Consider the following 27710-nt stretch of genomic DNA (forward strand, 5'->3'; position numbering starts at 1 on the left):
CCCTGAAAGTGAGAGCAGGCTGCCTGCTTTCTTTCTTTAATATTATTATTATTTTTCATGACTTTTCTTTTTCCTGAAGACATTTTTTTTAATTAAATTTTTTATGTTGAGGTAGTTTTCGGGCAGTTGTAAGAAATAAGACAGAGAGATCCTGGGTAACTTGACCCAGTTTCCTCCTATGAAAACATCTTGAAAAGCTGTAGGACCATCTCACAACCAGGATGTCGGCATCGATAGAATCAAGGTACAGAACATTCCATCCCCACAGAGATCCCTCACACGCCCTTGATAGCCACCTCCACTTCCCACCCATCACACCCAAACTTCACCCCAGCAGTCACTAGTCTTCAGGTCGGTAATTTTGTCATTTAAAGAATGTTCCATAAATGGAATCATACAGTATGTAGATTTTTGGAATTGGCTTCTTTTAGTCAGCATAATCCTCTGGAGATCCATCCAGGTTGTTGCTGTTTTAATAGTTCATTCCCTTTCATTGCTGAGTACTGCTCTGTGGTGTGGATGGACCACTGTTTGTTCACTGGTTGAAGGTCATCTTTACTAATATGTGTCCCCAATCCATGAACATGGTATGTCTCTCCAGTTGTTTAGATCTTTGATTTCATTCACTAGCATTGTGTAGATTTCAACGTATGAGTTTTGTTAGATGTACACCTAAGTATTTACTTTTCTTTGAGTGATTGTAAATGGTACTGTATTTTTCATTCTGGTCTCCGTGTGTTCACTGCTAGTACATGGAAATACAGTTGCCTTTTGTATGTTTATGTTGTATCCTGTGTTCTTGGTAAACTCACTTATGAGTTCTACAAGTTTTTTTTTTTTTTTTTTTTTAACATCTTTATTGGGGTATAATTGCTTTACAATGGTGTGTTAGTTTCTGCTTTATAACAAAGTGAATCAGTCATACATAAACATATGTTCCCATATGTCTTCCCTGTTGCCTCTCCCTCCCTCCCACCCTCCCCATCCCACCCCTCCAGGCTGTCACAAAGCACCGAGCCAATATCCCTGTGCCATGTGGCTGCTTCCCACTAGCTATCTACCTTACTGCGTTTGTTACTGTGTATATGCCCATGACTCTCTCTCGCCCTGTCACAGCTCACCCTTCCCCCTCCCCATAACCTCAAGTCCGTTCTCTAAGAGGTCTGCGTCTTTATTCCTGCTTTACCCCTAGGTTCTTCATGACATTTTTTTTTTATTTTGTAGATTTCCTGGGATTGTCTATGTTGACAATCATATCTGAAAATAGGGACAGTTTTAGTTCTTCCCTTGCATTGACCTTTTGAAGAGACAAGGGCAATGTCCTTGTAGGATATCCCACAGTCTGGATTTGTCTGAGTCTTTTCTTATCATCACATTCAGGATCACGTAGGTGTGAGGTGAGGTACTCTGCTCACTTCATGTCAAGAGGTGCAGTGTCTGTTGTCCCACTCTTGGTCCACCAAGCTTAGTTACCTGGTGAAGCCTCCTAGAGGTCCTTGGTGTCAGGTACCTCTTCCCCTTCGTTCCTTTGAGACTCTGAGCATCCTGCTTCCTAACCACCTTTCACTCAGTGGTTCAGCATCCAAGGGTGGTCCTTGCCTGAATCAGTAATTATATTGGGATCATGAAATGTTGGACTTTAACCATTTAAGTACTTTGGAGACATTATCTCACAAGTAATCAGACTGTTAATTACCAATCCTCTTACCTGGGTAGAGTAAGAGAATTTTATTTATTGTGTTTATTCTTTAAATGGCCTGTAAATTTGGCAAAAGAAAAATGCTCTTTAGTTTGTCTTCCTCACACTGTAACTTTGCAACAGTGCTCTCCAGTGCACCCAACATAACCTTCCTCGGGAACGAGACTGTAGCTGTCATCACAGCCACGCAGCAGATACCTACCCAGGGCTCACTTGCCCAGCTCAGCCCACTGTTTGGGTGGCTTTGCTGAGAGTCTGTGTTTGCTGACATTTGTCTAAGTCAGGGCTTCTTAAAGTGAGGTCTCGGGACCAACGTGAGCATCCCTTGGGGGCTGTTAGAAACGCCAGCTCTGGGCTCCACCACAGACCTCTGTCACACACTCTGGGCTGGGAATGACAGTTACAGGGCGTCCAGATGCCCACTCAAGTCTGAGAGCCATTCGTTAAGTTTATCCATTGCATTCTCCAGTATGGAACACTAGCTGTGGAACTCCAGTGACATTGTTCAGTCAGATATCTTTAAAATTCAGTTTGGCTTTGCCGTAATCCACACATATTTTTGTGTCAGACTGTGGCTGGTAGCTGTTCCAAAGCCTCCCAGGGGTCTGTGCCGGGAAGGAGCTGCATTTCCTTAGGAGAGCTCCATCCTTCAGCCACCTGAACCCCCAATTCCTGTTCCTGCCCAAGGCTAGAACACCCAGCAGAGTGTGGGATTGCAGAGTGAGGTTCGCATTAACAAGTATAAAGTTGGGCATGTTTTCAGCATTCGTTCATATTTAACTTTGTCCCCGACTAACTGGCTTCCTGCCTGAATGAGTGATACTCTATGTTTCTGGAGGCCTTTGTTGCCAGCTGTACTGGTTGAGGATAGTTTATTCTTCATCAAACACATGTAGACTGAACTTCTTTTGTGTGTAAGGCCGTGTGCTCTTCATACAAAGTGGGACTGGAGTTGCTTCGAGCTCAGGAGTTTAGCCCTGTGCACACAGGAAACTTGATGTAGGAAGGGGGCGTGTCCATAAGAGCAGAGGAAGGTGCTGTGGGCACTGAGAGGTGACTAAGAGTGAGGCAGCAGAGAGCCTAGTGTTTAAAGCAGGGTTCTCCAGAGAAACAGAACCAACACGAGCTATATAGAGAGAGATAGATATCTGTAGGCAGATATCTGTATAGATCTATCTATCTATCTGGATAAATATATGAATTTGTGGGGGGCTGGTGTGTTTGAAGTTTGCAGGGCAGGCTGGAGATCCCCACAGGTCTTGATGTTACAGTTTTGAGTTGAAAACAATCTGGGGCAGAATTCCTCCCTCTGTCTCCTCCCTCTAGTCTTTTCCCTTAAGGCTTTCAACTGATTGGGCGAGGCCCACCCAATTATGGAGGAAAAATCTGCTTTACTTGATGTCTGCTGATTTCAGTGTGAATCGTATCTGAAAAATACCTTGACAGCTATGTCTAGACAGACATTGGGTGCCATAACCTAGCTATGAGGACACATAAAATTCAGCACCGCAGAGGGGAATCTGGATTACACGCAGTCAGATTCAAATCGCAGAATTGCTGTGTGTTATCTTGGGTACCCTGGACAGTTTACTTTTCTCTGAGCCTCTGAGGTTAAGGCCTCTTTAGGTCATCCAATGGCTGTTTACTGATTTATATAAGTAGAATAACCAGAGGTAATGTGGACATCAGGCTTAGTTTGATCAAGCAGCTCAACCATGTCACTGCCCAGAAACTCTTCTCTGCCTTGTTTAGTTGTCACTTTCTTTTCCTAGTGGGCCTCCTGTGACTACAAGATGGCAGCCAATTGCCCGTTGCCTACTTCCAGAGAGAGTGTGTCTCTTCTGTGGCCATTCAGCAGATGTCCTTTGGCCACAGTAAGCCTTGCACTGGCTGGTTAAGCCTAAGTTGTAAGATTTTCCTGGAGTCAGTGACTGTGGTGGAAGAGGGGAAGATTTAAGTGGGCTGGGAAATGTAAGCCAGAAAAGCCACCAACTGTGTCCCCTTGCTCAGTGGCCTCCGCCCAGGGCTGTCATGAGATGATGCACCGTCTTGTTCAGCACACGTAAGTGCTGAACAAGTGGGCTGTGATGATAGTATCCCCTCCCTGGAGAAGCAGGAAAGGCCTTCCGGAAGTTGGCTTAGAATAGAGCTAGGTGGGGAGGCAGGGATTCCCCAGAAAAGGGTCCTTCTTGAAGGGGACTTGCTGGCAGGAGGGGCAGAGTTCTCTGCTGCCCATGAGCCCTGCTCGGTGGCTTACCAGCCCATGGTCTTCAGTTCCCTGCATGTCAGCGTGTTTCTCCTGGAAGACAGGTGATAAGGCCTCTGTAAGGGTGTGTCTTGGCATGATGGCCAAATGAGAAGTGAGTGAAAGTGTATTTTCTTCCTTCACTTATGGAGTGCCTCTCAGCTTAGGAACCAGTTTTATATGTTTTGTCTCACTTGGTGAAGTTGACACAACTATTGAGTTTAGAACCGTTGTCATTGGCTTAGGGTTCGAGAGTCCTTGAAGGGTGAGTCCCAGGCAGCGGGTTCCAAGTTTCCTGGCTCTGATGCTGCTTCCTGCTTTGATGGGCTTGGCCCGAGCTCTGTTGTCCGTGGTAGCGCTGTGCACCGGGCAGAGAGCCTGGCCCTGGTGGTGCCCAGTGAGTACTGGCTTGGCTGCTAGGTGGGGGAAGAAGCAGGGTTGGCCATCACGGTGCCCAGAGCGGCAGTCTCTGGCACACGGCTGGGCTCCCCCCACCCCTGCTGGCGGCTTGGCATGTAACTGGCCACTGATGAGTTGTCTCCAGGCCCTGATAGAGTTGCCCAGACCTGACACCTACTTCCCTGTGCAAAGTATTGATAAAGTGACAGGCCTTGAACTTCTCAACACTGTTCTTACCTTCAGGCAGATTGCCTAAGAGACTGCTGACCTGCTCTGTAGGCAGTTACGAATCCTACTGGAAAGGCACACCATCTCCGTGGGTGTCCACACAGCGGATTGGAGAGCTTCACCCAGTGACCCACTTCAGCAGGATAAAGGAGGTGGCTGTCCAAGCATCTGTCCCGTCCATCATGGACCAAATAATTCTAATTCCATTTCCTGAAGTCTTTTAAAATGATGGTAAATGGTGCCAGAGATATTCTTTGCAGAATCCCACTGAGGAAAAGTGGGCCGACTTTACATTTCCAAAGTGATCACCCTGCCCTGTGAGTTGTCGCCTTGGAGATAAGGCGGTACAGGGGGTGTTTGCCCTCACTGCTAAAAGGGAGAAGTGTTCTCCTATCAAACTGCATTGCATTGGGGCCCCAGTTCCCTGTTGGTCTTGAGCTGTCAATAGGCTTGACCTATGCGGGCCACTCACAGTCTGGCGTGGGTGACTGTGCCAGCTGCCCACTGTGACACAGGCCACCCCAAACTTAGTGGCTTAAAGCGACAAGATTTATTTCTCGTGGCCTGGGGGGATGGCTGCTGGCGGGCAGGCTGGGATGGGGGATGGAGCTGGGCTCAGAAGGGGGTCTGACCACCGGCCTGTCCGTCCTTAGGGCCACGGGTCCTGGGTGCTCCTCAGTAGAGAGGTTTTGGGTTGAAGGGGTCAAAGGCAGAAGCTGTGGGCCATCCCCACCTGCGTGCCAGGACTTCTAGCCGTTCCTGTGGGCCACACGCAGCAGGATCCACGCGGATTCAGGACCCCTGTTGGGTGGGGAGTACGGACCGGCGTTTCTTTCTGAAACGTTGCTAGGCGCCCCCTTTAGTGATGGAGCACATTCCGTTTTACTGTTTGGCCCCTTGCTGATACCAGCGGCGCACGCACCTCGGGAATCACCCAGCTCCTTCTGATTTGGGGCCTTGGGTCGGGGTGTGTGCTGGGGCCATGGGACCACGTCACCCAGTCTTCCTGCTGGAAAGAACAGGCCCTCACCTCGTCCTCTCCCCCCTCCTCCCGTGTCTGCACTGGGCTCTTCTTACTGCACCTTCATCCTCCTAAGGCCAGTAGGGATGGGCTGTGCTGTTGGCTAGCATCCTGGGACAGAGTTTGCTTCTCAGAAGACCGGGGGTGAGGTTACGTGCTCAGCACCACTTCCAAGATGGGGGTCTCCGGGGGCACGTGGCCGAGAGACGAGTCCAGAAGCTGACTCTGGGTCCCCGCGGCCTGTGGACCCCTTGTTCCATGGATGCACTGACTGTACCTGTCAGCTGACGCTCCTCTGAGCAGGTGCCCGGCTGTGAGGACAGGTGTGGAGCCTGCAAGATGCTCAGGGCCTAGGTCATGGCCACCTTCACCCAGAAGTAAGTGTGTGTGGCCTGAGGATGTGGGAGAGCTGCTGTGTGACCGGGTCAGTTGATTTACGTCTGGGAAGTGTCTGTCTCATCTGTAAGCTGGGAGAGTAGCCTGTGAGGTCTGTGAGGATGATTTTAGTTCACGGTGATCTAGAAACAGAGAGAATAAATCTGGAACTGGTATGGCTCAGGGGAGGGCTGGTCCTCTGCTCTGGTGTCTGCAGTCTTGCTGGTGTTTGTGTGGGAGTATGGTACTCTCATGCTGCTGTCCTGGGTGGGAACCTGTGGGGCAGCCCCCAGAGCCCGGGTTGCCCAGACACATGCCTTTTAACACAGACATAAATGTGCTTGTTATGTTTATCCTTGAAACCTCCAAATCCATGTTCTAAACCCACAGAATTTTAAAATTTCCAAAATGATTTGAAAAGCATGCGGAAGTGTATATATATATATATATATATATATATATATATACGTGTATATATATATATATATATATCAGGATTAAGTATTCAGAAAGCAATACAGAGAGAAAGAGAGAAAAAACAGATCTGAGAAGCCTGTGAGGCCTGTGGAAGGTCAGCATCCAGTGGGTATACCAAATATCCTGGTTACCACAATGATTTAGCTGTGAGCTACCTGGCAGCCAGTTCGATAAGGGAAACAGTTGTTTTCAATTGCTTCATCATGTCTATAGGACAAAAATAATGAATTCAAGAAAAACAGACAACAGAATCAGAAACAAGTTATTCCAAAGAGCAGAGATGTTTCTGAGACCGAATCTTTTTTTTTTTTTTTTTTTTTTTTTGCGGTACGCGGGCCTCTCATTGCTGCGGCCTCTCCCGTTGCGGAGCACAGGCTCCGGATGCGCAGGCTCAGCGGCCGTGGCTCACGGGCCTAGCTGCTCCGCGGCATGTGCGATCTTCCCGGACTGGGGCACGAACCCGTGTCCCCTGCATCGGCAGGCGGACTCTCAACCACTGCGCCACCAGGGAAGCCCTGAGACCGAATCTTGAGGGAATGCCTCTGTAGGGTCCCTGCAGTGTTGTCAGTCACATCCTACAACCAACATGGTAGAGAAGTAGAGTACAAGTCTCTTCAACAACCTCAGTGGTGGCCAAGGGCATTGTGACGAAATGCGGGTCTGCAAGAGGAACATTCCAAGGAATATGAGCATGCTGCTCTGGGTGTACAACTTAGATACAAAGATAAAAGGCTAGAATATTGCCCTTGAGCTACAGGAGAATGAACTCTAGGGTTCTGCAGGGCCAAAAAGACATTCAGATCTATTCCGGTCCCCTCTGTGCCTGACAAGCTGTGTTTGCCCCCGCTGGCTTCCCCTGGAGGCACCGTGGGGGACCCATGCTTCCAGTGACTGGATAGCAACTGCCTCAACACTGCTAATTTAGCAGATCCTCGCAGAGAGCATTTGTGCTGCCTCCTTTGCGTTTTGCTTCATCTTCCTCTGAAAATGATGAGTGAACAGTTTCCGCTGAGGATGTGCTCTCAGGAACCCAGAGCTGCCCGTCCAGTACGTTGATGACGGCCATGTGCGTGAAGTGTGGCCGGTGTGACCTGGGAAGGGAATTCCAAATTCCTTGTTAATTTTAAGTCATTTACATTCAAAAAGCTGTAGCAGGGTACTGATATCTTCCCACTGAACACAACTTTATTGTTTTGCTAGGCCTACATTTCACTTTAACTTGAAAATTTAGTGTCCAAACTGAGATGTGCTGAGAGCGTGATACGCACACAAGATTTTGAAGACGGTACAAAAAAAAAGGTAAAAAAGGTAACCTGAATAATTTTCATGTTGATTGCATGGTGAAATAATAACCGTTTGGATATATTGGGTTCAATAAAATAGATCATTAAAAATTGCTATCACCTGTTTCTTTTCAAAACGTGGCTACGAGGAATTGGAAAACGACCTATGTGGCTTGTGGGATAACTCCATCCGGCAGTGTGGGTCCAGGGATGTCCAGATGTCCTCCTGGCTTTGGCGCCCTCTTGACCCTGGGGCAGAGAGGGTGCTGCCATGTGGGCCCGGGGTCCCCGTCTGTGGGTTGGACTCGGGGTGCACCCCCTCTCCAGCTAGCGAGTTAGAATAAGAGGGCCAGGGGGTAGAGGCCAAGTCAGTAGCCGTCCGCTCAGGGACAAGGAAGTGTTCCCAAGGCACCCTTGGACTTAGGGGCCTGGACTCTGGGGGGACGGTGAACATTTGTTGTAGTTATTCAGTCATCGTGGGTGTTATTTAAATTTCTCAGGTCCTTACTGTTGCTCCCTTGCCGGGGAGGTGAGAGGAGGTGAGATTTCACATGTTCTTGGGAATTTTGGTTTTGAGACTCCTTGCTCTTCTGAGCAGTTCCTTCGTGGATCCTGCTGCTGGGATCGACCATCGCCAAGGAAATTTTAAAGTTGGCCTACAGTCTGCCTTCACTCCGCTTCCTATTTGTTTATTTCGGTGGCCAGCCAAGGGGAGAGGAGGTGAGGTTGTCCTCTGGTCACCAGCACGGACAGAACTCTGCCTGTGCCTCGGGCTCCGGTCGGGTGCTGGGCGAGCTGGGGAGCAAGAGGCTACGGACCCTGGTGTGCAGGCCCCTGGGTCAGGCAGGGCCGGCCAGCTCCCTGGCAGAGAGGCTGCCCACCCAGTCCGGCACGTCCCCATCCTGGCCAAGGAGCTGACTTCTCTTTGCCTGTTTCCTCCTGGAGGTGGTATGATGGTTCGGAGAAATCACACGGGGAGGCCCAGGTGCGCACATGCCAGGAGTTCGTGGCGGGAGCCTGCGGGGTGCTGGGCGGGGCAACTCAGGAAAGCCGAGGGCTGGGATGCGGGACGGGAGGCCCCAGGCCAGCTGGTGCAGTACTTGGGGATGCGACAAGGCCCGGGTTGGGCCATGGCTGGCCTTGGTGTTGGGAGACCCTTCAAAGGGAATGTGAAGGTGTGTGTGTGGGCTGTGGCTTTCAGGGGCTTGGAGGTTCATCAGATAATCACGACCGCCCCCACCCTCCCCAAACATGAAGTCTCGTGTTGATGTGAAGGACCTGTCTCGGGCGCGGGGTCCAGGCTGTTAGGCACCTGCTGTCAGGCCCCTCTTCATCCTGGTCCCCTCTGCTTTAGCGAGGGCATTGGCTCTGTTTTCTCCCCTCCTTGCCAACCCGAGCCTCAGTTTCCCCAGCTGTAAAATGGGGCAGCTGTCACTATTAGTAGTTTTCCTTACTAACACCCGAAACCCCACAGAGTTATCGTGATGCTATAGGAAGGGAGCTATAGGAAGGGGGCCTGAGCTTGAGCTCTGTGCAAACCTGAGGCTGAGTGCTGTTCTTGTGTGTGTTACGGCTTCCTTCCTTTTAAAAAATATTTTATTGTGAACGTTTTCAAACATTTCCCAAAGTAGAAGGAGTATAATCATAAAACCCAACAGCCAGGTTCAACATTTACCAAGGTTTTGCTGTACTTGCTCCCTGACCTCCTGTCCCTGTGATGATAATCTTGGTGATGTTGCAGCCAACGTGACTTTTCACCTGCACGCTTAGGTGTGTGCGCTCTGGAAGTCCCAGGCACTTTGCTTATATTATGGTGACGGTAATTCTTTGGCATCGCCACCCAGTTGCTGTACTGTATTCAGATTTCCCTGATTGCTTCAAAATGACTTTTCCAGTAGGTGTGTTCGAATCGGGGTCCTAACGAGGTCCCACACTGCGCGTGCCTCTCTCTTAAGTCCTTTTTCAGCCATCTACTCTGCAGCCCTGTTCTCTCTTGTTGAAGACGGCTGGATGGAGTGGGTCTTGGCATGGGCGGAGGGGGTAGGGGGTGGGCAGAGATAGACGGGGCGGGGAGCAGCCTTCAGAGTCCATGTGGTGCGGTGTTGAGGGTGGGTCAGGGGTCATGCCCTTGACCTTGATGGAGGCCTCGAGGCCCGGAGAGCAGCAAGGCTCTCTTCTCTTGCTGGGTGGGTCACGGTGGTTACAAAGGGAAGGTCAGCTTCTTTGTGCCGCCTCCTAGCTGGCAGGACATCTGTATGTCCTGACGTGGTTTGGGGCTCTAGGAGGTTTTAGCTGGTTTTCTCACGCCCTGGTCCACGGACTGGCTCCCAGAGGTCCTGCAAAGCCCCCTCCTGCCCTGTAAGGAGGCTCAGTCTGGTGGCAGAGCTAGGTTTTCCCGCTGGGTGTGCACAGAGGGACACCCCACAGGGGACCCCCAAGCGGGCACTGAGGGATGGAGATGGTTGGGACCATGAGTGAGGCTAGCACCTCTGTACCGGTCACCTGCCTGTCCTATGCCTGCTGAGTGGGGCTGGGGTGATTCTGTCCCAGTTTTTCTAGGGAGGAAACACAATTGAATTTTGCAAGCAAGTGAAGGCAAAGGTGGGCCTCAACCCCGTGTCCGTGCAATGAAAACCTGGTGCCCCTTCCTGCCCCCCATACTATGTAGCTATAGTGAGAAGTGCGCCTGGTCGGGCTCCTGAAATCTGGGCTTATGGACACTTGTGAGGAAGGTGGGAGCGTCTGGTGAGCACGTGAGGCTCTGAAGAGTACCAAGTCAGCTGAAAGGAGGGGCACAGAAGGGAGCTTTGCATTTTGCCTTAGGCTGAGAAAAGAAAAGAAAACTGTGAGCAGAGGAAGCATTCCTGGTGGGGATTACCTGGAGGTGATCCAGAATCTTTGATCTCGCGTGCCCTGGGCTTGCAGCAACTTGCTACCATCAGGATAGCAAATTTCCTTTCCCCCTTTATGTTGAGAACCTGCACAGGGCTCTGAAATTGGAAGCGCTTCTTTCCTCTTGCTCACGGGAAGCATTGCCCTGTCTGTAGGGGGAGAACGTGCTGCGGCCTCGTTGATGGCGGTGGGAGTGGTCCCGAGGCTCAGGACTGACAGACAGACAGGCAGGCAGACAGCAGAGGTCCTGGGGACCTGCTTACCGCCCACCTCCTACCCGGCCCTCCTGAAATAGGGCATCCTTCCAGTTTGTAGACTTTCTGGAAAATTCCATGATACATGCTTTTGAACCGTGTGAGGGCACCCCTCAGGGCATGCTTCATTGCATTTGGTGGGATAATTCTTTTTTTTTTTAGTTATTTTATTTATTTGGTCGCGCTGGGTCTTCGTTGCAGTGGTGGGATAATTCTTGTTGGAGGGTTTGCACTAGGAATTGCACAGCATCCCTACCTGCTCTCAGTGCGAGTTAGTGGCTGCCCCCCTTGTGGTGATGATTGAAAGAAAAAAGATTCCGCATATTTCCAAATGCCCCCGACATCTCTCCAATTATTCGTGGCTAGGGAAATCACTCAGTGCTTAAAAAAAATGAACTAGGATGAAAAAAATTCCAGAGTGCTCTACAAGTTGTCAGGGTTTTTTTTGTGTTTTTTTTTTTTGCGGTACGCTGGGCTCTTACTGTTGTGGCCTCTCCCGCTGCGGAGCACAGGCTCCGGACGCGCAGGCTCAGCGGCCATGGCTCACGGGCCCAGCCGCTCCGCGGCATGTGGGATCTTCCCGGACCGGGGCACGAACCTGTGTCCCCTGCATCGGCAGGCGGACTCTCAACCACTGCGCCACCAGGGAAGCCCGGGACCTTTTTGTGTTCATGCTCTATTGCTGGCATCCAGCGCCAGCACTTGGACACATGGCCGGGGTCTTGAGGGGAATGTGCACGTGGGGAGGACCCAGCGGCGCCCAGGCTTGGGCCCTGGGTTTGTCTGTCTGCTGGGTGACAGGGGGCCCTGCTCGTCTGTCAAGAAAGAGCAGTGGGGGACTGCAAAGAGAGGCCTCCTTCGAGGGCCAGGGGCCTCGGGGGTGCTCCTGGGGTTCACCTGGAGGCCGCTTTGCGAAGTAAGTTCACACTCCTGGGCTGGGAATGAACCTGGACGATGATCTCCGTCACCCCAGAGCCAGCTGTCCTTTGCAGTGGCGAGATGCCTTGGGAGCGGGGCAAGACCGGCGGGAACGATCAAAACTGAGAAACTTGCATTCTTTTGTACCTCTGTTAATTTATCCTGGGTATTTATTTCCACGTCAATGAACACGCATCTGATTGCTGTTTTTTCTGACGGTGTACTATTACAGATTCCTCGGCCTGTTAGTGCCATCAGTTGCCTTAGGCACTTTGTTGGATATTAAACTGCGTCCGGTTTTTCCTGCTGTGCATACTTCTGTGATGAAGGGCCTTCCAACTAAATCGATCTACTTGTGTGCTCAGTGACTTAGAATGCGTTCCTGGACGTGGAATCGCCCGCCATGTGCTTGTTTTACACGAAGAAACGGAGATTTCTGTTTGCATGCGCTGTGGTGGTGGAGTCGCTGCCTAAGCATGTCTTGTGCTTCTCCTGCTTTGGGACAGGACCCCTGTGGTCTGGCTGCCGCCGACTTGCCCTACGTGCTTCACTTTGCAAAGGGCAGTGCGCCGAGCTGTCCTGCGGGCGCTGCTGGGCGGGAGCCCTGGCGGCGTCCCTGATCCCGTTTCTGGCCTCCGTTGCCCATTCATGCAGTAAATAGGTGCGGGCCTTCCCACGGTGACGCGTGACATGCTTGGAGCGGCGGCGAGCGCGGGGCGCTGTACGCACTTAATGGGCGGGGGCCAGCGGACGTCACCCACGTCACCTTGAGAGGACCCCGCAGGGAGACGCGTGTGGGTGTTTGGGATGAAGGGCCTCCGGGTGGAAGGCAGGAGGCGAGAGAGGAGACCAGGCGCGGGGTGGGCGCCCTCTGCCGGGAGGAGCCACACGCAGCGACTGGGCTCTGGGAGGTGGGGAGCCCTGAAGGGGTCAGGGAGGGGCCTGCCGAGGGCCCTCAGGAGCACCGTTCATTCGTTCATTCATTCATCGCTCAGCTGGTACTTAGCGCTGTTCCAGGCATAGGGAACCCTGTGCCAGCCAGGCACGCGGGTCCCTGCCCTCTTGGATGGACAGGCAGTAAACCTATCCACATTGCCCCCCGGGACAGGAAGTTAGGTAGCCATAAGGATACTGAAGGAGAACAAGACAGCATAGGGGGAGCGAGTATGGGCCGAGGTGGGAGGACTGTGTCCTCAGGTGTTGTGCAAGGCCTCTCGGAGAGGGTAACGTTTTGGCAAAAATTTGAAGGAAGAGAAGAGTAAGCCACACGAGTTGCAGGTGGTGGGAACAGCATGTACAAATGTCCTGAGGCAGCAGCTAGCCCAGCAGGTGGGAAAAGAGCAGGGGAGTTGAACAGGTCCAAGGTGGGCAGGGGTTGGCAAAAATGGTCTGTGGGCCCAGGGTCAGAAGTTTGGGGTTTTTTTGGTTAAAGGTGTCCTTGTGGAAGCTTGGGAGTGGCCTGTGCTGGAGCTTTGTCCAGTCCTGATTCCTATTTAAGGCAGGGCCTGTGGACGCAGAGAGCCAGTCAGCTTGCTGATGGGGGGACTGGGGTGGTGGGGATGGAGACCAGGGCAAGGTCTTTTGGGGGTTTGTTTTGTAGGGCTTGCTGACACGTTGGTTGTGTGGTCCTTGTGCGGCGAAAACCCAGAGTTCTGACTTGGAGGGCTGAGGTTAATGATGCTGAGGGGACGGCCCGGTGGAGGTGTGGAGCTAGCGATGCCCGGGACTCAGCAGGTCGGGAGAGAAGGCCTGGAGGGGAGGTGGGATGCCATCAGCGACGATAGGGTGGGTTGGAGGGGACAGCTGCGGGGGGAGCGTGCACAGAGGAGAGCCCAGGACATGTAGAGGTGCCCAGGGGACAAGAGCTCTCCAAGGGAGATGAGGGCAGGCCCCAAGAGAGAGAAGGTACCCAGGACACGGGGGCATGGACTCCAGGAGAGGGAAGTGTGGCGGGTGGGAAGCAGCCAGGTGAGCTGAGAGCTGGGGCAGGTGAAGAGCAGCGTCGGTGGCTGGGTGTCGCGAGCTAGGTGGGGACTGGGGGGCAGTTTGGGTGGATGGGGAGGGAAGTCTGGCTGTCGACCCTGGGCATGGACCCTGGGTAGTGGGCATGGACTCCAGCCAACCCTTGAAGGAGTTTCCCTGGAAGGGGATTAGGAAATGGGCCGAGATGCGGGCCCCAGGAGGGCCATCTTTAAAGATGGGCGTCAGGCAGCCTCTTGTGTCTGCTGGGGAGTCAGCACAGGGAGGAAAACGCTGGTGAGGCTTGACCGCGGGGGAGCGAGAGTCAAGGCTGCTCGGAGGGCCTCACGGTGCGGGCACCTGCCGTCCTCCAGGTGTACCTCCTGCGAGCTGGGCAAAGGGTCAAGACGTTCTTCTGCATTTGATTTGCCGGGAGCACCAGGCTCTGCGTGCTGGTGTGCACGGGGCAACGAAGCACCGCTGGGAGCCGACTGTGGAGGGCGGTGGACGGCAGCACCCACTTAGGGAGGTTTCCCGAGGCCACGCTGAGCGCTCCTTGCAGGCAGTGACCTTGGCTTGCATCCCTGGCCTTGGCCTTCCCAAGCTCATGCACAGTGGGTGCGCAGTGGACCTGGCCAGCTGATTGAACAGAAGGTGGGCCCTGAGACCCCATACTCGTAATAGAGGAGATCGGAGAGCTAGCGAGCAGAGCCCTGCACCCGTGCTTACGGGGGCCCATCCGCACCCATCCCACCCGAGACTGCAGACATCTAAGATCTGAAGCTGCAGTCCCCCAGTGAGTGCTGATGACCTCTGAAGGTCCCGGCCCTACGCAGACCCCTCATCGTCTCCACCAAACTGGATCTTTCCCCCTTAATTCCCAGCCCAGCTTCGGTGGTTGTGACCCCCTCGGAATCAGCCTCCATTTTTCCTGCTGCACCAGCAGGGTCCTGGTTGAAACACCTTTCCCCTCTCTGCTGGCCCGTTTCACGGGAGGTCTGCCCCCTCCCATCCCCACCCTCTGCCCCCTCCTACCCCTTTGCTTGTCAACTTCTGACTCCTCATTTTCTCCAGAGTCAAGTCTGACCTTGAGCCTGGCACCCAGTGCCCCGACCCTCGCCTTCTCATCACTGGTACCATCTCCTTCTAGCGGGCTTTATCAACTCTGTCCCTCCCACGCAGTGAACTGTGGGGAATGAATGGAAGGTTGGGTGCGTGGGCGCTGTGAATCATTGTCCGTCAGCTACTCAGAAATCAAAGGGCAGCAGATATGAGGCCACAGGTTCCAAGGCCCAGCCCAGCTGTGAGCACAGGGTGTGGCCTCCAGTGACCGTTGCCTTAAAACCTGGCGTCTGTCTTTATTGATTTACAGTCATTCATTCCGCCAGGAATGTGTGTCCCGTACAGCCTGGCTCCCGGGAGGACATGTGTAGTTTGCTGTGAGTGGGTGCAGGGCCTAGGGACGCCCAGAGAAAGCTGGCCATGGGACAGGGCCCAGGCAGTGTCCCTTGTCTGTCTGACCTCGACGGACAGGTGTCTGCTGCTAGTTTAGACACCAGATGAGAAGCCCCAGTGGTCAGGTGGGACTGGAACTGGAATAACTTAAAAGAAAAAAAAAAGGAGAATTAAGAGGATTGTCAGTACTGTGCTACGGATATATTTTTAAACTTATAACGTTAACTTTTTAAAATTATAAGTTATAAAAGTTGTATTAACCCTAAGTTTTAAAGATTATAAATGCAACCTGACTGACGTTTCAGCAAATTTGGGAACTGACAAAGAAATCACCAGCTAACCCACCACCCGGCCCATCGCGGGCTGTTGGAGAGTGGCTGATACGGGGCTGTTGTTCTTGGGGTTGGGAGCCAGCAGGAGACCAAGGCGCTGGTTAGGCGAGTGGCTGAGGCTCTGCCCCTCGTGTGGGGTGGGTGCTTCCTGCTCTCTGGGCATGGATGGAGGTTTTGCTGTTTCTTTTTTCTGAGTTGCAGCGAGCAGCGTTATTTACTGGAAACGTGCTTTCCACATGCCGGAGCATCTTGGGGCATGATTTGGGTGAAGTAGAGATTACTTCAAGTCAAGAGCATCACACTAGGCTGGGGAACTTGCTTGGCCAGGATTCAGATCAGAGAATTTAGTTATTCGCTCTCTTTGAGAACACGTTGATTGGGCCAGGTGTGTTCCCAGCTTCGTCATGGCCTTACTGAGTTTGAGGGTGACCCAGCTACCGGGGAGTCACCCTAAAGTCCTGGCTTCCCCAGAGCAAGATGGGACCCAACCCTGCCTGCCTCACCCCGGCCCGGGAATACAAACACCGGTTCACAGTGACAATAATAAACAGAAACAAGGTCTGCTTTTTTTCAACTTCAGGAATAGTCAAAACTTGTTCATATGGATGGAAACAGCCCAACTTTCTCAGAAACTGTGATGCTATCTTCCCATTGTCTATTTGGGGCCTCTCAACTTAGTCCCCCAAACTCTTCTGGCTGTGCAGGGACCCCTTTTAGCAGGGGAAGAAGGAATATTTAGTGGGCACCGTACCAAAGCCTCTCTGGGCATCATCTGGAGGGAAACTCACAGAACTGTTTGAGGTCAGTCGTGAGTTTATCATTCTCGTTAGCAGATGAAGAAATAGAGGCCCAGAGTGGTGACTAATAAACTCGCAGACACACAGCAAGGAGTAGAACGGGTCCAGGGTGCCCCGAGGTGCTCTCTGCGGCCGTTTCTCCAGCCCACCTCGGTCCAGCCCATCTCGGAGGAGGCAGCATAGCGCTTTTATGGGCAGAGTCCCTCCCCAGAGTTCCAGATGTGGTCTAGCCAGGTTTGGTCAAAGCCAGGGAATACTGGGGACTTTTTGGTCCGCAGGAGAACTATGGAGGAAGGAAAAGGCTGGGGTTAATCCAGAGATGAGGCTTGGTGACTCAGAGGGCGCTCTGTCGGTGTCTCCTTTCCAACCATACCCTCCTCGTAGGAGCCAGCTCCCTGGCACACCGGGGGAGGATGTGCTGGGGCCAAGTGGACAGGAGGGCTGCCCGGCTGCTGTGTTCTAGCAGAAGGACAGGCCAGGTGTGGCCCCTCCATCCTCACACCCCGCCTGGGGAAATGGCTTGGGTTTGGGACCACCCATGGGAGGCTGGCTCTGCTCACCAGGCTAAAACTTCCCAGAGCCTCTGCTGGTCGCCGACAGATGGGGATGATACCCCCGCAGAACCGGCGTTTCTGGAGGGGGTGGGAAGTGGAGATTGTCTGTTGCACTGCTGGCATTTTGCGGCCCATCACCAGACCTGACCATGACCTAGATTTTCCTCTGTTAGGGGAAACCCTCTCTGAAGCATTTCAATTTGATTGTACCGGCACACCTCAGAGATATTGCGGGTTTGGCTCCAGACCATGGCCATAAAGCGAATATCACAATGAAGTGAGTCACATGAAGTTTTTGGTTTCCCCGTGAGTATAAAAGTTACGTTTACGCTATACTCTTGTCTATTAAGTGTGCAGTAGTGTTATGTCTAAAAAACAATGGACATACCTTAATTAAAAATACTTTATTGCTAAAAAATGCTGACCATCACCTACGACGCAGGGTTGCCATGAACCTTCAATGTGTGAAAAATGCAGTAGCTTCGAAGTACAATCAAAACAAGGTCTGTCTATACTGGGAGGAATTTAAAAGGCCAGGTGAGCCATGTCTGTTCTCTTCGGACTTGCACGTTCTCTCTCCACTTCTGGTGTTCTGTGCTGAAAGCAGCAGAATGCGTCTTAAAGTTGTGGGTCTCAAGGTCTTGCTTAGGAGCTTATTCTGGGGGGTCTCTTTGCACTTGGGGTCAAGGGATGGTGCAGAGATGCCTGGTGGCGAGTGAGGAGGAAGCTCTGGTTGTCCTCAACGCTCATCTCCCCTCAGTACTAAACGAAGGCCACCTACCAGTTTTCTACTGGCCCATTTCCTGAGGTTAGCTAGGCTAGGATGGGGCCCCCGCTAGGTCCGGGACACTGTCAGAAACCACAGAGGTCTGAGAATGGACGTGGGGACTGGGGCCTGGGGGCTCGGGGTCTTCAGCTCTGCGACCCTGGGCAGGTCTCCGCGTGTGAGATTCTGGTGTAAGAGACCAGAATCGCTGGCGGAGGGCAGAGGGCCCTCCAGGCTTAGAGTTCCCTCCCGGTGGGGTCCTCTCGGCGTGCAGAGAGAAAACTCGACTTAATGCACTAGTCTGATATTTATTATTTCAATCCCCTGCCCCTTCCTGCAGATATTTTCCCCCAGAGCAGGGGGAGCCTGTCCGTGTTGAGGTGGGAGGATGGGAGGATGTCCTCCGTGCCTGTGAGGGCAGAGGCAGGAACATGGTGCGCGGGGTTCGCTTTCCTCTCTTAGGTTTGAGTACGAGGCCTTGGTGTCCGCTCGGGCAGGAGCGCACACAGCCAGGGCCCCCGTGGTTTGCTGGTGTCTCCACAGACCCTGCCCTTATCCTCACTGCCGCACCCTTGTCTCCCTCCACAGGGCAGGTGAGGCAGCTAGGATGCCTCTGCCGCCCCGCCAGGAAGCAGCCGTGTCTCCCTAGCCCCTTCCTTCTCTCTAGGGGTGACAAGGAGACAGAGGAGGAATGGCTGGGACAGGGGGACATAACCGCCGGGGGTGGGGGGAGGCGCCAGCCTTTTCATCCATCCCTTTCTTTTGCTCTTCTCTGCCTGTTCTTTAATGAAACAGTTGTTGTTTTTGAGCAGGAAAGGGGGGAAAAGCACATACCGGAGGCTGATTTTTGTAGAGGAAGCACGTTTTCTGTGCTTTTTGCAGGCGAGGGAAGGAAACGCGTGAAAGGGGAGAGTGGAGGGGAAATGCGAACCAGTTCTCACTTTCTTAGCGTCGGCCCAAAGCGGTACGCCGAGGAGGTCCCCTTGTCCTGAAAGGGAGCCACGAGACGTGCCCGTGAAGAGCCGCACTTGACGCACCCGAGGATCTGGGTCCCTGGGTGGTGCGCCCACCCCACGGGGCCGCCGTTGTCGCCGCCGCAGGACTCCCCTTGAGGGGAGGGGCTTGTGAGCTCAGGCTGGGAGTCGCCTTGAATTCTGTAGCCAACTAAGACATTTTGGCTTAATTGGCTGGACAAGATGACCTCCCGTGAGGTCAGGGGACTCATGGTACAGGTTCATTGAGGTTGATTTACTATGACTTTGGTGAGACACAGAGGGGTGTGGGGGACAAAACCTGGAGTGGGAACACAGCCCTACAGTCCTGTGTCCTCTGGACTGTCCTCGCCGATCCAGCTCCCAACATGTGGCACCTTTAACCTGACTCTTGCCCCAAGGATGTCCCCGGGTTAGGTGATGTGCCTCTGCTCGCTGGCTCTGCAGTCTTCTGCCCCCTCACCCCACATCCCTGGATCCCCTGGGGACTTGGTTTCCCCTGTGTCCTGTGCCCCATCCTGCGCTCCCTCATCGTCTGAGGAACAGGCCCTACTGCCATCAGTGAGATGGACTCATGGGGCTCCTGGGTGTCGTCAGGAAGTACTGAAATGCGACCAGTGCCTTCGAGGCCCACTGTGTCCTGTTGCCCTCCCGGGTGTGGGATGGAGCAGGGGCCGGCTGAGCGGGGAGGGGTGGAGGCGGATGGTCTTGAGAGTTAGGATTCGCCCAAGGGCTGTGCTTGTGCGGGGCCCACGTGCGAGGCCGGCCTCTAGAGATGATCCCTGGGCCTCCAGGGCCAGCATGACTGGTGTCCCTGCCTTCTGACCAGGAGAGAAAGCGAAGCATGGAGTTTTCTGCAGATGAGAGCTGGCGACAGCTTACTGGTATCAGAAGCTCCTTAAACTCAAGCAAGAGGGCTTCCCTGGTGGCGCAGGGGTTAAGAATCCGCCTGCTGATGCAGGGGACACGGGTCCCATCCCAGGTGTGGGAAGATCCCACATGCCGCGGAGCAACTAAGCCCGTGCGCCACAACTACTGAACCTGCGCTCTAGAACCCGTGAGCCACAACTACTGAGCCCACACGTCACAACTACTGAAGCCCACGCGCCCTAGAGCCCGTGCTCCCCAACAAGAGAAGCCACGACAATTAGAAGCCTGCGCACCGCAACGAAGAGTAGCCCCCGCTCGCTGCAGCTAGAGAAAGCCCGCGCGCAGCAACGAAGACCCAACACAGCCAGAAATCAAAACAAAAAAATAAATAAATTTATTTTTTTAAAAAAAGGATTGCATTAAAAAAAGCTCAAGCAAGAGTCTTTTTTGTTACCAGAAGCAAAGTGCTTTTGAAAGTGCTTTAGGTGGTTCTTGGAAACACCTTGGCACTTGGAGTCACAGAGCCATGGATGGGTGTGACCGGCCCGTGGCGGATCTTCTGTGTGATGGGGATGGAGGGGTGAAGACAGGAGTCATTTGCCCGGAGTGTTTGGTGACCCCCACTGCAGACTCTGGGGCTGGGAATGAGGGTGTATCTAGCCAGCAGATGGACCATCCACGCTCAGCTCCCAGGGACCCCAGATTTTGGCCCCTGTGTCCCTCGCTCGGATCTGGTGATACCTGGTCAAGATCAGGGTCAGGCTGTGCCTCTGCAGGAGCACCGACGGTAGAGCCGTGCTCTCATGGTGGGTGTGTCCCATCGAAGGCCACGGTCGCTCAGGCTGGCATGGCCAGCCGGCTCTGTCGCAGACTTGCTGTTTTCCCTTTTATAACAAATAAGGGACAATGCTTTGAGGCTATGTGAATCTTCTCCAAAGAGTTCTGCTCCAAAGACGGGGCAGAATGGTGGCTCATGGCTCTCCTCTGTGAGTTCCCATAATGAGTAGAGGCTAAAAACCTCCACGATCTCCGTACCCCGCCCCCTCCACCTGTCTCCTGCCGCCCTCTCCTGCCCTCGTCCCTCCAGGTCAGGAGGTGCCTTGACACCATGCAGGCATCTATGTCTCATCAGACCCACAGTGTGTTCATTTAGCTATTTATTTCTATCAGTAGGACTCATGAATTCCTATTTAATTGAATGGGTTATAATCAATATTATCACTATTTATTTCGATGTTCAAGCTGTCCCAAGTTTGGCCAGGGGCAATCTCTGCAAGCCCACTCCAGTCCCCTGGTGATGCAGCCCCGTCATTCTGGGAGCATTCCTTTACCCTCTGGCAAAAACAAACAAAAAAAACATTGCAGGTTCATTTGTAGTATCCCTGGCTCAGATCTGAAACCAGCCATGTCTCCAAGGAGCCCTGATTTCTTTTACTGGGAAACAGTACTTTAAAACCGGGACGTGGGTGCTGGATGTAACCACTACTGTTGGGGGCCGCTTCGGGCCACCCACCACGGACAGAGCTGGGGAGTGTATATATGCGTGTGTGTATATGGGTGCATGCTTGTGCATGGGTGTGTGTGCATGTGCGTGTGCACATTTGCATCAGTTTTGATTTCTGTCAGTATCTGTGTCTCTACGTTGAAACCACGAGTTACACCAGCATCCGATTCCAGTCCCCCAACACAGCAATCACTGTCATTTTCTTCCTTTCCGTGTTAGTAAACCCCTTCACCACCAGGTGGTCCCCAGGACACAGGGTGTTCACGTGGTTCCTTCCCGCTCACCGCTAGAGATTCCCGCTGCCCTCGGGGTCAGGCCCTGGCTTGCACTGAGGGTCCCCTTCCTCTCCACTCCTTCCGGGACCGAGCTCACCAGCCCCATGCCCGCCCTTAGGATGCGGCCTCTGCCCGCCTGCCTGGGGTCCACGCCCCGAACGCACACTGTGCTTCAGTTCACGCAAACACCCTGCCTTATGCACAGTGCTTGGTCCCCCGGCTCTTTTCCTGTCCACTTCTCCTCCAGGTCTCAGCCCACCCGTCGCCCGTTTTCCCGAAAGTCCCCTGAGTGGCTCAGTGCCCCCTCATAACGCCACATGCAGATATTTCTGCAGTCGTTCGTCACCGGAGTCCCCGTGACGTCAGGCACACACAGGCTGCTCGTCAGCGTTCCGGGATGGCTGGGTGAGTGTGTGAGCGAGGGGCCGTGTGGCAGCAGCCCTCCCTCCGCTCAGTCGGACGAGAACCCCGGGGTCCTGGATGGGCCAGCCTCGCATCCCGTGTTAGGGTCGGTCTCACCGCAGGGCTTCTGTCCCCAGTCCAGTCTGGGTTCCCAGCCCGGGTTGGTGATGCAGCCCCGAGGCCTGGCGTTGGAGCTTTGCCCGCACGGTCTGGACCCGGGCCCCCTGAAGTCCGTCCTGTGCACAGAGAACCTCCTTTGTCGCTGGGGACTCGGTGCAGCCGCAAGTCAGAGGCAGGCGGTCCGGCCCGCGAGAATCAGGGAGGACCGCCGTCTTACCAGGGGCAGGCCAGGCTGGCAGCACAGTAGTGGGTGAGTCCGGAGAGGCCAGAGTAGCTGGCTCCGTACCTGCCCTGGTTCCTGGGGTCCCCTGGGGCCCCTAGGCTGAGCTGGCCTCAAACCCTCACACTTCAGCTTGCCTCTGAGGGACGCAGAGCAGGAGAAGCCTGGGGGTGGGTGGGGCCGGCTGGTGCAGGAGGGTGGAGGGTTAGGGGGCTAGAGAGGGGGCCGGCTGGCAAAGCGGGGCATCCGACAGGGGTCCCAGTTTTGTATTTGGGGAAGTTCGCTTGGGCTGGGGTGGTCTGGGCTGTAGCCCGACGACTGTCTCTGGTCCCTGGTTCCCACTTTGTTGTCATTATCTGTGAGGTGTGGTCGCATGCATCTGACGGGTTATTAGTAATAAAGTGTGGGAATCTTCTGAACGATGTACCTTTTGATCAAGTGAGAGGAGATTCGGATGTCCCCTGTGGAAACACCTGTTTGTCTTCCAATCTGCCAGCCACGGGCCTGGGAGCTCTGGTGCTCAGGACCATCATTTCCAGGGGCCCCATAGAGTGTGGAGCCCGGTCCTCGAGTTCAAGGAGCTTTATCATTCTGGGAGTTACCTGTTCTTTGCTGGGATTCAGGTTCCTTCTGCTGGTTCCATGGGTGAGACTGGTGATGGATCCAGCTGACGTCTGGAAGAAGTGTTTGCATCGCGCGCCCCCGACAGCAGAATCATGTGCTTCTAGCTCAGCTTGCAGACACGGCTCTGGGCTCCATCTTGTGTTAGATGTTGGGGACTCAGATGAAGCTGATACAGATGTGCGTTCTTAGGGATCCTGCAGTCACATGGGGGTGAGGGATACCTATGAAGAAATAGCACTGGGAGATGTTTGCAAAACCTAAAGTTCAACTACTCTGTAGAAAAAGTGAATAATAATGAATGAATCTAGAAAATGAATTAATGAACAAACGAACAAATGACTATAGAGACAGATGAATAATCATCTTATCTGAAGGATGGAGGGAAATGAGAATGAATGGGTGGCTGCCAGGCAAGGAATCAGAATGGTGTGTTCCTGTTGTTTCGTGTGTGTGTGTGTGTGTGTGTGTGTGTGTGTGTGTATGTGTTTGAAAGTTGAAGAGCAGATTTGCTATTCCACCCCAGAAATGGAAAGATGGGTATTCAGTGCCAGAACCTGAGAGGTTAATGCTGGCCTTTGAATTGATGGCTGGAATTCGCACATGTGTTAACCATAAAGGCCCAGGTCTAGCCCACCCAGACTGCTCTCCGAAGCTAAGACATTTGGAGTTGCAAGCGGAGTTGAAGATCTGAAGTGTTACACCAACACAGGTCATTAGGATCGCACCCTGGGCTGGGCGTGGAGGCCTGCCAAGCCACTAGGGCACACAGTTCCGCTATGGCTGAGGCCATTCAGCTCCCGAGGCCATGTGCTACTGTGCATGGACCTCCTCTACAGGACCCCACGGGAGGGAGGACGTGGCCCCAGCCGAACATGTCCACGATCAAGGGAGCATTTCCCAGGAGTGGGTTCCCAGAGCTTTCCATGGTGGAAAGCTTAGATCCACTGCTCCACGACCCCAGCCCAAGACAAGTCAGTCCTGTGGGGTCTGACAGGCATCGAAACAGGGCCATTCTGTCTGTGGATCATGCCCACCCACCCCTCTGGGCTGTCCTTCAGGCGAAGTGACCCTTCCACTTTCCAGGTGTCTGACTACCTCTTCGTGTGACACCTGGACCCCACCATCCCAGTCACCTCCATCTCCTTAAAAAAACATTAAGAACAGGCTTTTCATTTCCTTCTAAAATCACAGACCCAGAGAGGAAAACGGGTTGTGCTTTGCTGGGAGCTGGATGGCACTCTGGATGGGAAGGGGACGGAGGGGTGCGGTGGATCCCAGACCCCAGGTGTGCAAGGCGCCATAACCGTTCACTTTGAGCTTGCTGGGACCTCTACCTGGTTCTCAACCCTCTTTGGCAAGGCTGCTAATGCTTGCTTTCCTTAGTTGAAGAAGCAAATTGGAAAGAGGCCTTTCTGCATGAGAGTTTTCCTTCTTTGCACTCCAAAGCCACTGCTAGCAGTGTAGATTACCAGTGATACTGACCATTACAGATGCAGGTTTACTGGACAGTATACAAGATTTTAAAATCCCCGAAGGCAAAGAGCCTGCGGGTTTTGATTTTAAGCCCCAGGGCCTGCATTCTTGGAGAGGTCTGAAATCCTAGTCAAGCTGTACTCCAGCCAGAGGCGGGGGTAAATCCAGTGGGAGGGCGGAGGGCGACGGAGGGCAATGGAAGGTTTGCCCCCCAGCCCTGCCCTAGGAGGCGTTTCTTCTCCACTTTTCCCGGGTTTGGCTGAGAAGCCTTTTGCCTCCTCTCTGGAGCTGCGTCTGGGGTGGGGGAGGGAGGGCTAATTCGTGTCAGATGGAGGGGCGCCGGGGGACCGTGCGCTCACTCTTCTGGCTTTTGTTCCCGGCATCTGACTTCTGACGGCAGAGTGGACTTGGAGTTGGCGGCCGCTTCTTTCCGGGGCTCACGGGGTCGAACTTTTCCTGACGCCGAGGCGCAGGGGCTCAGGAGGCATACCTGCCTGGCACCGCCGCCGGAGAGGTGTCCGCGCCTGCCTCTGCCTTCCTCGCCCGGCCCGGCTCTCCGCGGGCCAGGGCGGCCATGCGGCTGCGCGCCCTGACACCCGGGCCGCCTGGAGGGTGCGCGCGCGGGGCGCGGGTGCGCCGGCACCGGCGCCAGGTGAGTGGGAGCCCCGGGACGGGGGAGGGGCGCTGGAGCAAGGGTCAGGGTGCTGGGAGCGGCGACGCGGGCGCGCCGGGCGCTGGGACGGGGTGGGGGCACTTTTGGGTTGGTGTGCGCGTGTGCGTGTGTGTGCCCGCGTACCCCAGTCTGAGTGCCGACGTGCAAGTGTGTACGGGTGCCCGTGCACTCTTGTTTGCGCGTGCACGTTCGTTCACTCCTGTGCCCTTGTCTCTGCGCGTGCTCATGTGTCCGCGAGTGCGCGTGTGTCCTTGTTTGTGCGCGCGTGTGCACTTCCGCGCGCGTGTCCCCCCACGTGTGCCCGTGTATGCGCGTGTTACTTGCGCAGGAAAGGAAGAGAGAGGGAGAGCAGGGCTTTGCCTGGTGGGAGGCCGGCGGCGCCCTGGTGAGCCCACATGGGGTGGGGGACAGTTCTGGCTTAATTTTCTGATTCAACTCCCTCTTGAACACACTTCCTTGGACTCCTTTCCTGGAATGGAAGTAGGACATTGGCAATTTCGCGGACTCGCTTCGTAGCCTGTGTTTCTTGCAAAGGAAGAGGGTGCTTAGCTCTATGGGTATGTGAGGGTGCACTAGCATTGTTGCAGAAATGTAAGTTAACCAGAGCCATGTAACGATACCTGGTCCTGGGACGGTCCTCCATGGCGTTTGAATTAAACAGAGCAGATGCCGGGAGGCGGTTCCTTACTAGGTTCAGCAGTCCTTTCTCTGAGTCTAATAATTAGGCATTTATTGCATTCGTCTTCCCGGAAATTTATGTAAGGTTCTGAGGAGTGAGAGTTTGTCAAAATGTCAGCTACTTCATATCACTTTGAGTTGTGCTGCATTCTGTTTTTAGTTTAACAAACACTATTGCTGGGAAGCTTAGGGACAGTGTGTGGTATGCAGAGGGTGTCCCTGTACCCTGGGTCCTGTGGCTGCTGGTGGGTGGAAACATCTCTGGGCAGGAACACCCCAGAGGTTTGAGGTCCACTCTGCCTATGCAGGAAGTTTTTTTCGCGTTTAACTTCAGAGTCAAGTTGCTTGGTGTTTTTTGCTCAGTATCTGCCCCCCCCCAGAATGCTACTGAAAGCTTCCAGGTATGAAAACCCACACCTAAATCCTCTTTCCTGGAAGGAAAATATAGCTGGATTGTGCTAATTTAGCCTTTGTGTGGGTAACTGTTGCTTCCGGAACATTAGCCCGGAGAACCTAGCAGAGAGGTCTGTGAGGTTTTGCATTTTCGCAGAGCAGAAGGTTACCCTTCTGCGCTGCTGTGGAGCACTTAAACTCGCTCAATTCTGCAGAGATTTTTCTTTCTAAAAAGAGACCTCACAATCAAGACCGGCACTAATTACCCTGAACCCCTCAGGGAGTCCTTGTGGAACCCGCAGCCTTGCTCTCTACCCTTCCAACTGCCTGCTCCTAACAATTAAATGCAATTTAGATTCCTGAACTGAGCCTGCTAAATGCTGCAGCATTTTGGCCTCCCCCTCCCCCTCCCCCCTCCCCGTCTCCCCCTCCCCCCTGCACTCACTGGCCCCGCCTCTTTGGGAGAAATGAAAGCACAGTATCAGGTGAAAACAAAGGCAGTCTAATCCTGTCTAGGCTCACTTCACAATGGAGATGTTATGTACAGATGAAGCGTGAGCAGATGTTATTACACTATCTGAAATGAATTCCTCCGCCATCCAGCCATTGAAATGGCTTCGGCCTCCCTACAGCACCTCTGCTGTTTCCTTCCTCCAGGCTTCTAGCTGTCGCCCAGCCCGCAAGACTATCACAGGAACACAGTGCCTCTTTCTCCCTCGTTATAATAAAGGTATTTGCAAGGAATAAAAGGTCACAGTCTACCCCGCTGGCCCACAGAATACGGCCAGTTCATTCAGTCAACAAATATTAATTGAGGGTCCGTGGTTCACTGTCTGCCAGGCACTGTGCAGGGGCCTCGTAAGACACATGGATAAGCGCCTGGTGTCCTGCCTCTAGGAAATGACACAGGAGAGAAGGCGTGTAAACAAGTAACTGAAATATGAGGGAGGGGGCGAGTATGTACCAGCTGCGGGATTACGATAGAGGGCTGTGTTTGTCAGCTACTTGAATGCTGACTCCTGTCTGAGCATGAGACCCGGGTGGAGACTGGGTCTGAGCCCATATCCCTTATCTGTTGGCTGTGTGGTCTTGATCTTGCATGCTGGTGCCCCGTTTGTTGAACAGTGGTTACAGTGCAGAGGGGCCCTGCCAGTGTCATGAACTTCATGATAGCGGTACCTTCGTCCCTCTTTTATAGGCATGGAGTACAAGAGCCCTGCTATCAAACAGTATACCGTCTCTTGAGAAAACCAGAAACAGACATGTGAACAAGCACGTAATAACAGTGCCTTACCACGTAGGAGGAATAGCTTCTTATAGTGTGGTCCATTATGTCGTGGAGGCTCTCAGTCCCAGCTGCAGCTCAGAATCCCTGGAGGAGATTTGAAAAAATTTGTCGTCTGGTCCCACCTCCAGATAATCTGTTTTAATTGGTCTGGGGTGGAGCTTAGTCACCGCTGTTTTAAAAACTCTGCCCAAGTGATTCCCATAGACGGCCAGCGTTCATAACTGGTACCTGCCGTAGCATTTGACTATTTACAGTAGCTTGGTTAATAGGTAGGAGGGGGCGGTATCCTTTCCCTTGAAGAGAGGTATGACTTGCCCTGGGTCATAGAGCTCGTACTGCAGGTGGCAGAACCGGCGAGAAGACTGCTGCTTGGGGCAGGACACTTTGCCTCCTTTGACAGGCTTGACAAGATCGACACCAGGGGATATGTGATTGAGTGATGAGACTGCTGTAGGGTTGCTGAGGGACTTGAAGTGGTCAGGAAGGACTTGGGGGAGGGTGGGACTAGAAATGGTCACAATAGAAAACTAGAAGTTACCAGCAT

The 27710-nt window shown here is 53.4% G+C and overlaps 1 protein-coding gene across 3 annotated transcripts in view; it reads left to right on the forward strand.

Annotated features, from left to right (window-relative positions):
- The window catches only part of TNS3 (tensin 3), a 224677-nt gene that overhangs the window by 12781 nt on the left and 184186 nt on the right, over nt 1-27710 (forward strand). For 2 of the 3 annotated variants that reach the window (XM_060020131.1, XM_060020132.1), the window contains exon 1: nt 24629-24786. The exons of the other annotated variant lie outside the window; for it this stretch is intronic. In XM_060020131.1, the coding sequence (XP_059876114.1) occupies nt 24709-24786 (78 nt within the window). In that variant the 5' untranslated portion in view covers nt 24629-24708. Of the gene's footprint in view, nt 1-24628; nt 24787-27710 lie in introns of those variants that run through there. 3 annotated transcript variants of the gene reach the window in all.

The sequence above is a fragment of the Delphinus delphis genome, chromosome 9 (genome assembly GCF_949987515.2).
Source record: "Delphinus delphis chromosome 9, mDelDel1.2, whole genome shotgun sequence".
In the NCBI taxonomy this organism is placed as follows: Eukaryota; Metazoa; Chordata; class Mammalia; order Artiodactyla; family Delphinidae; genus Delphinus; species Delphinus delphis.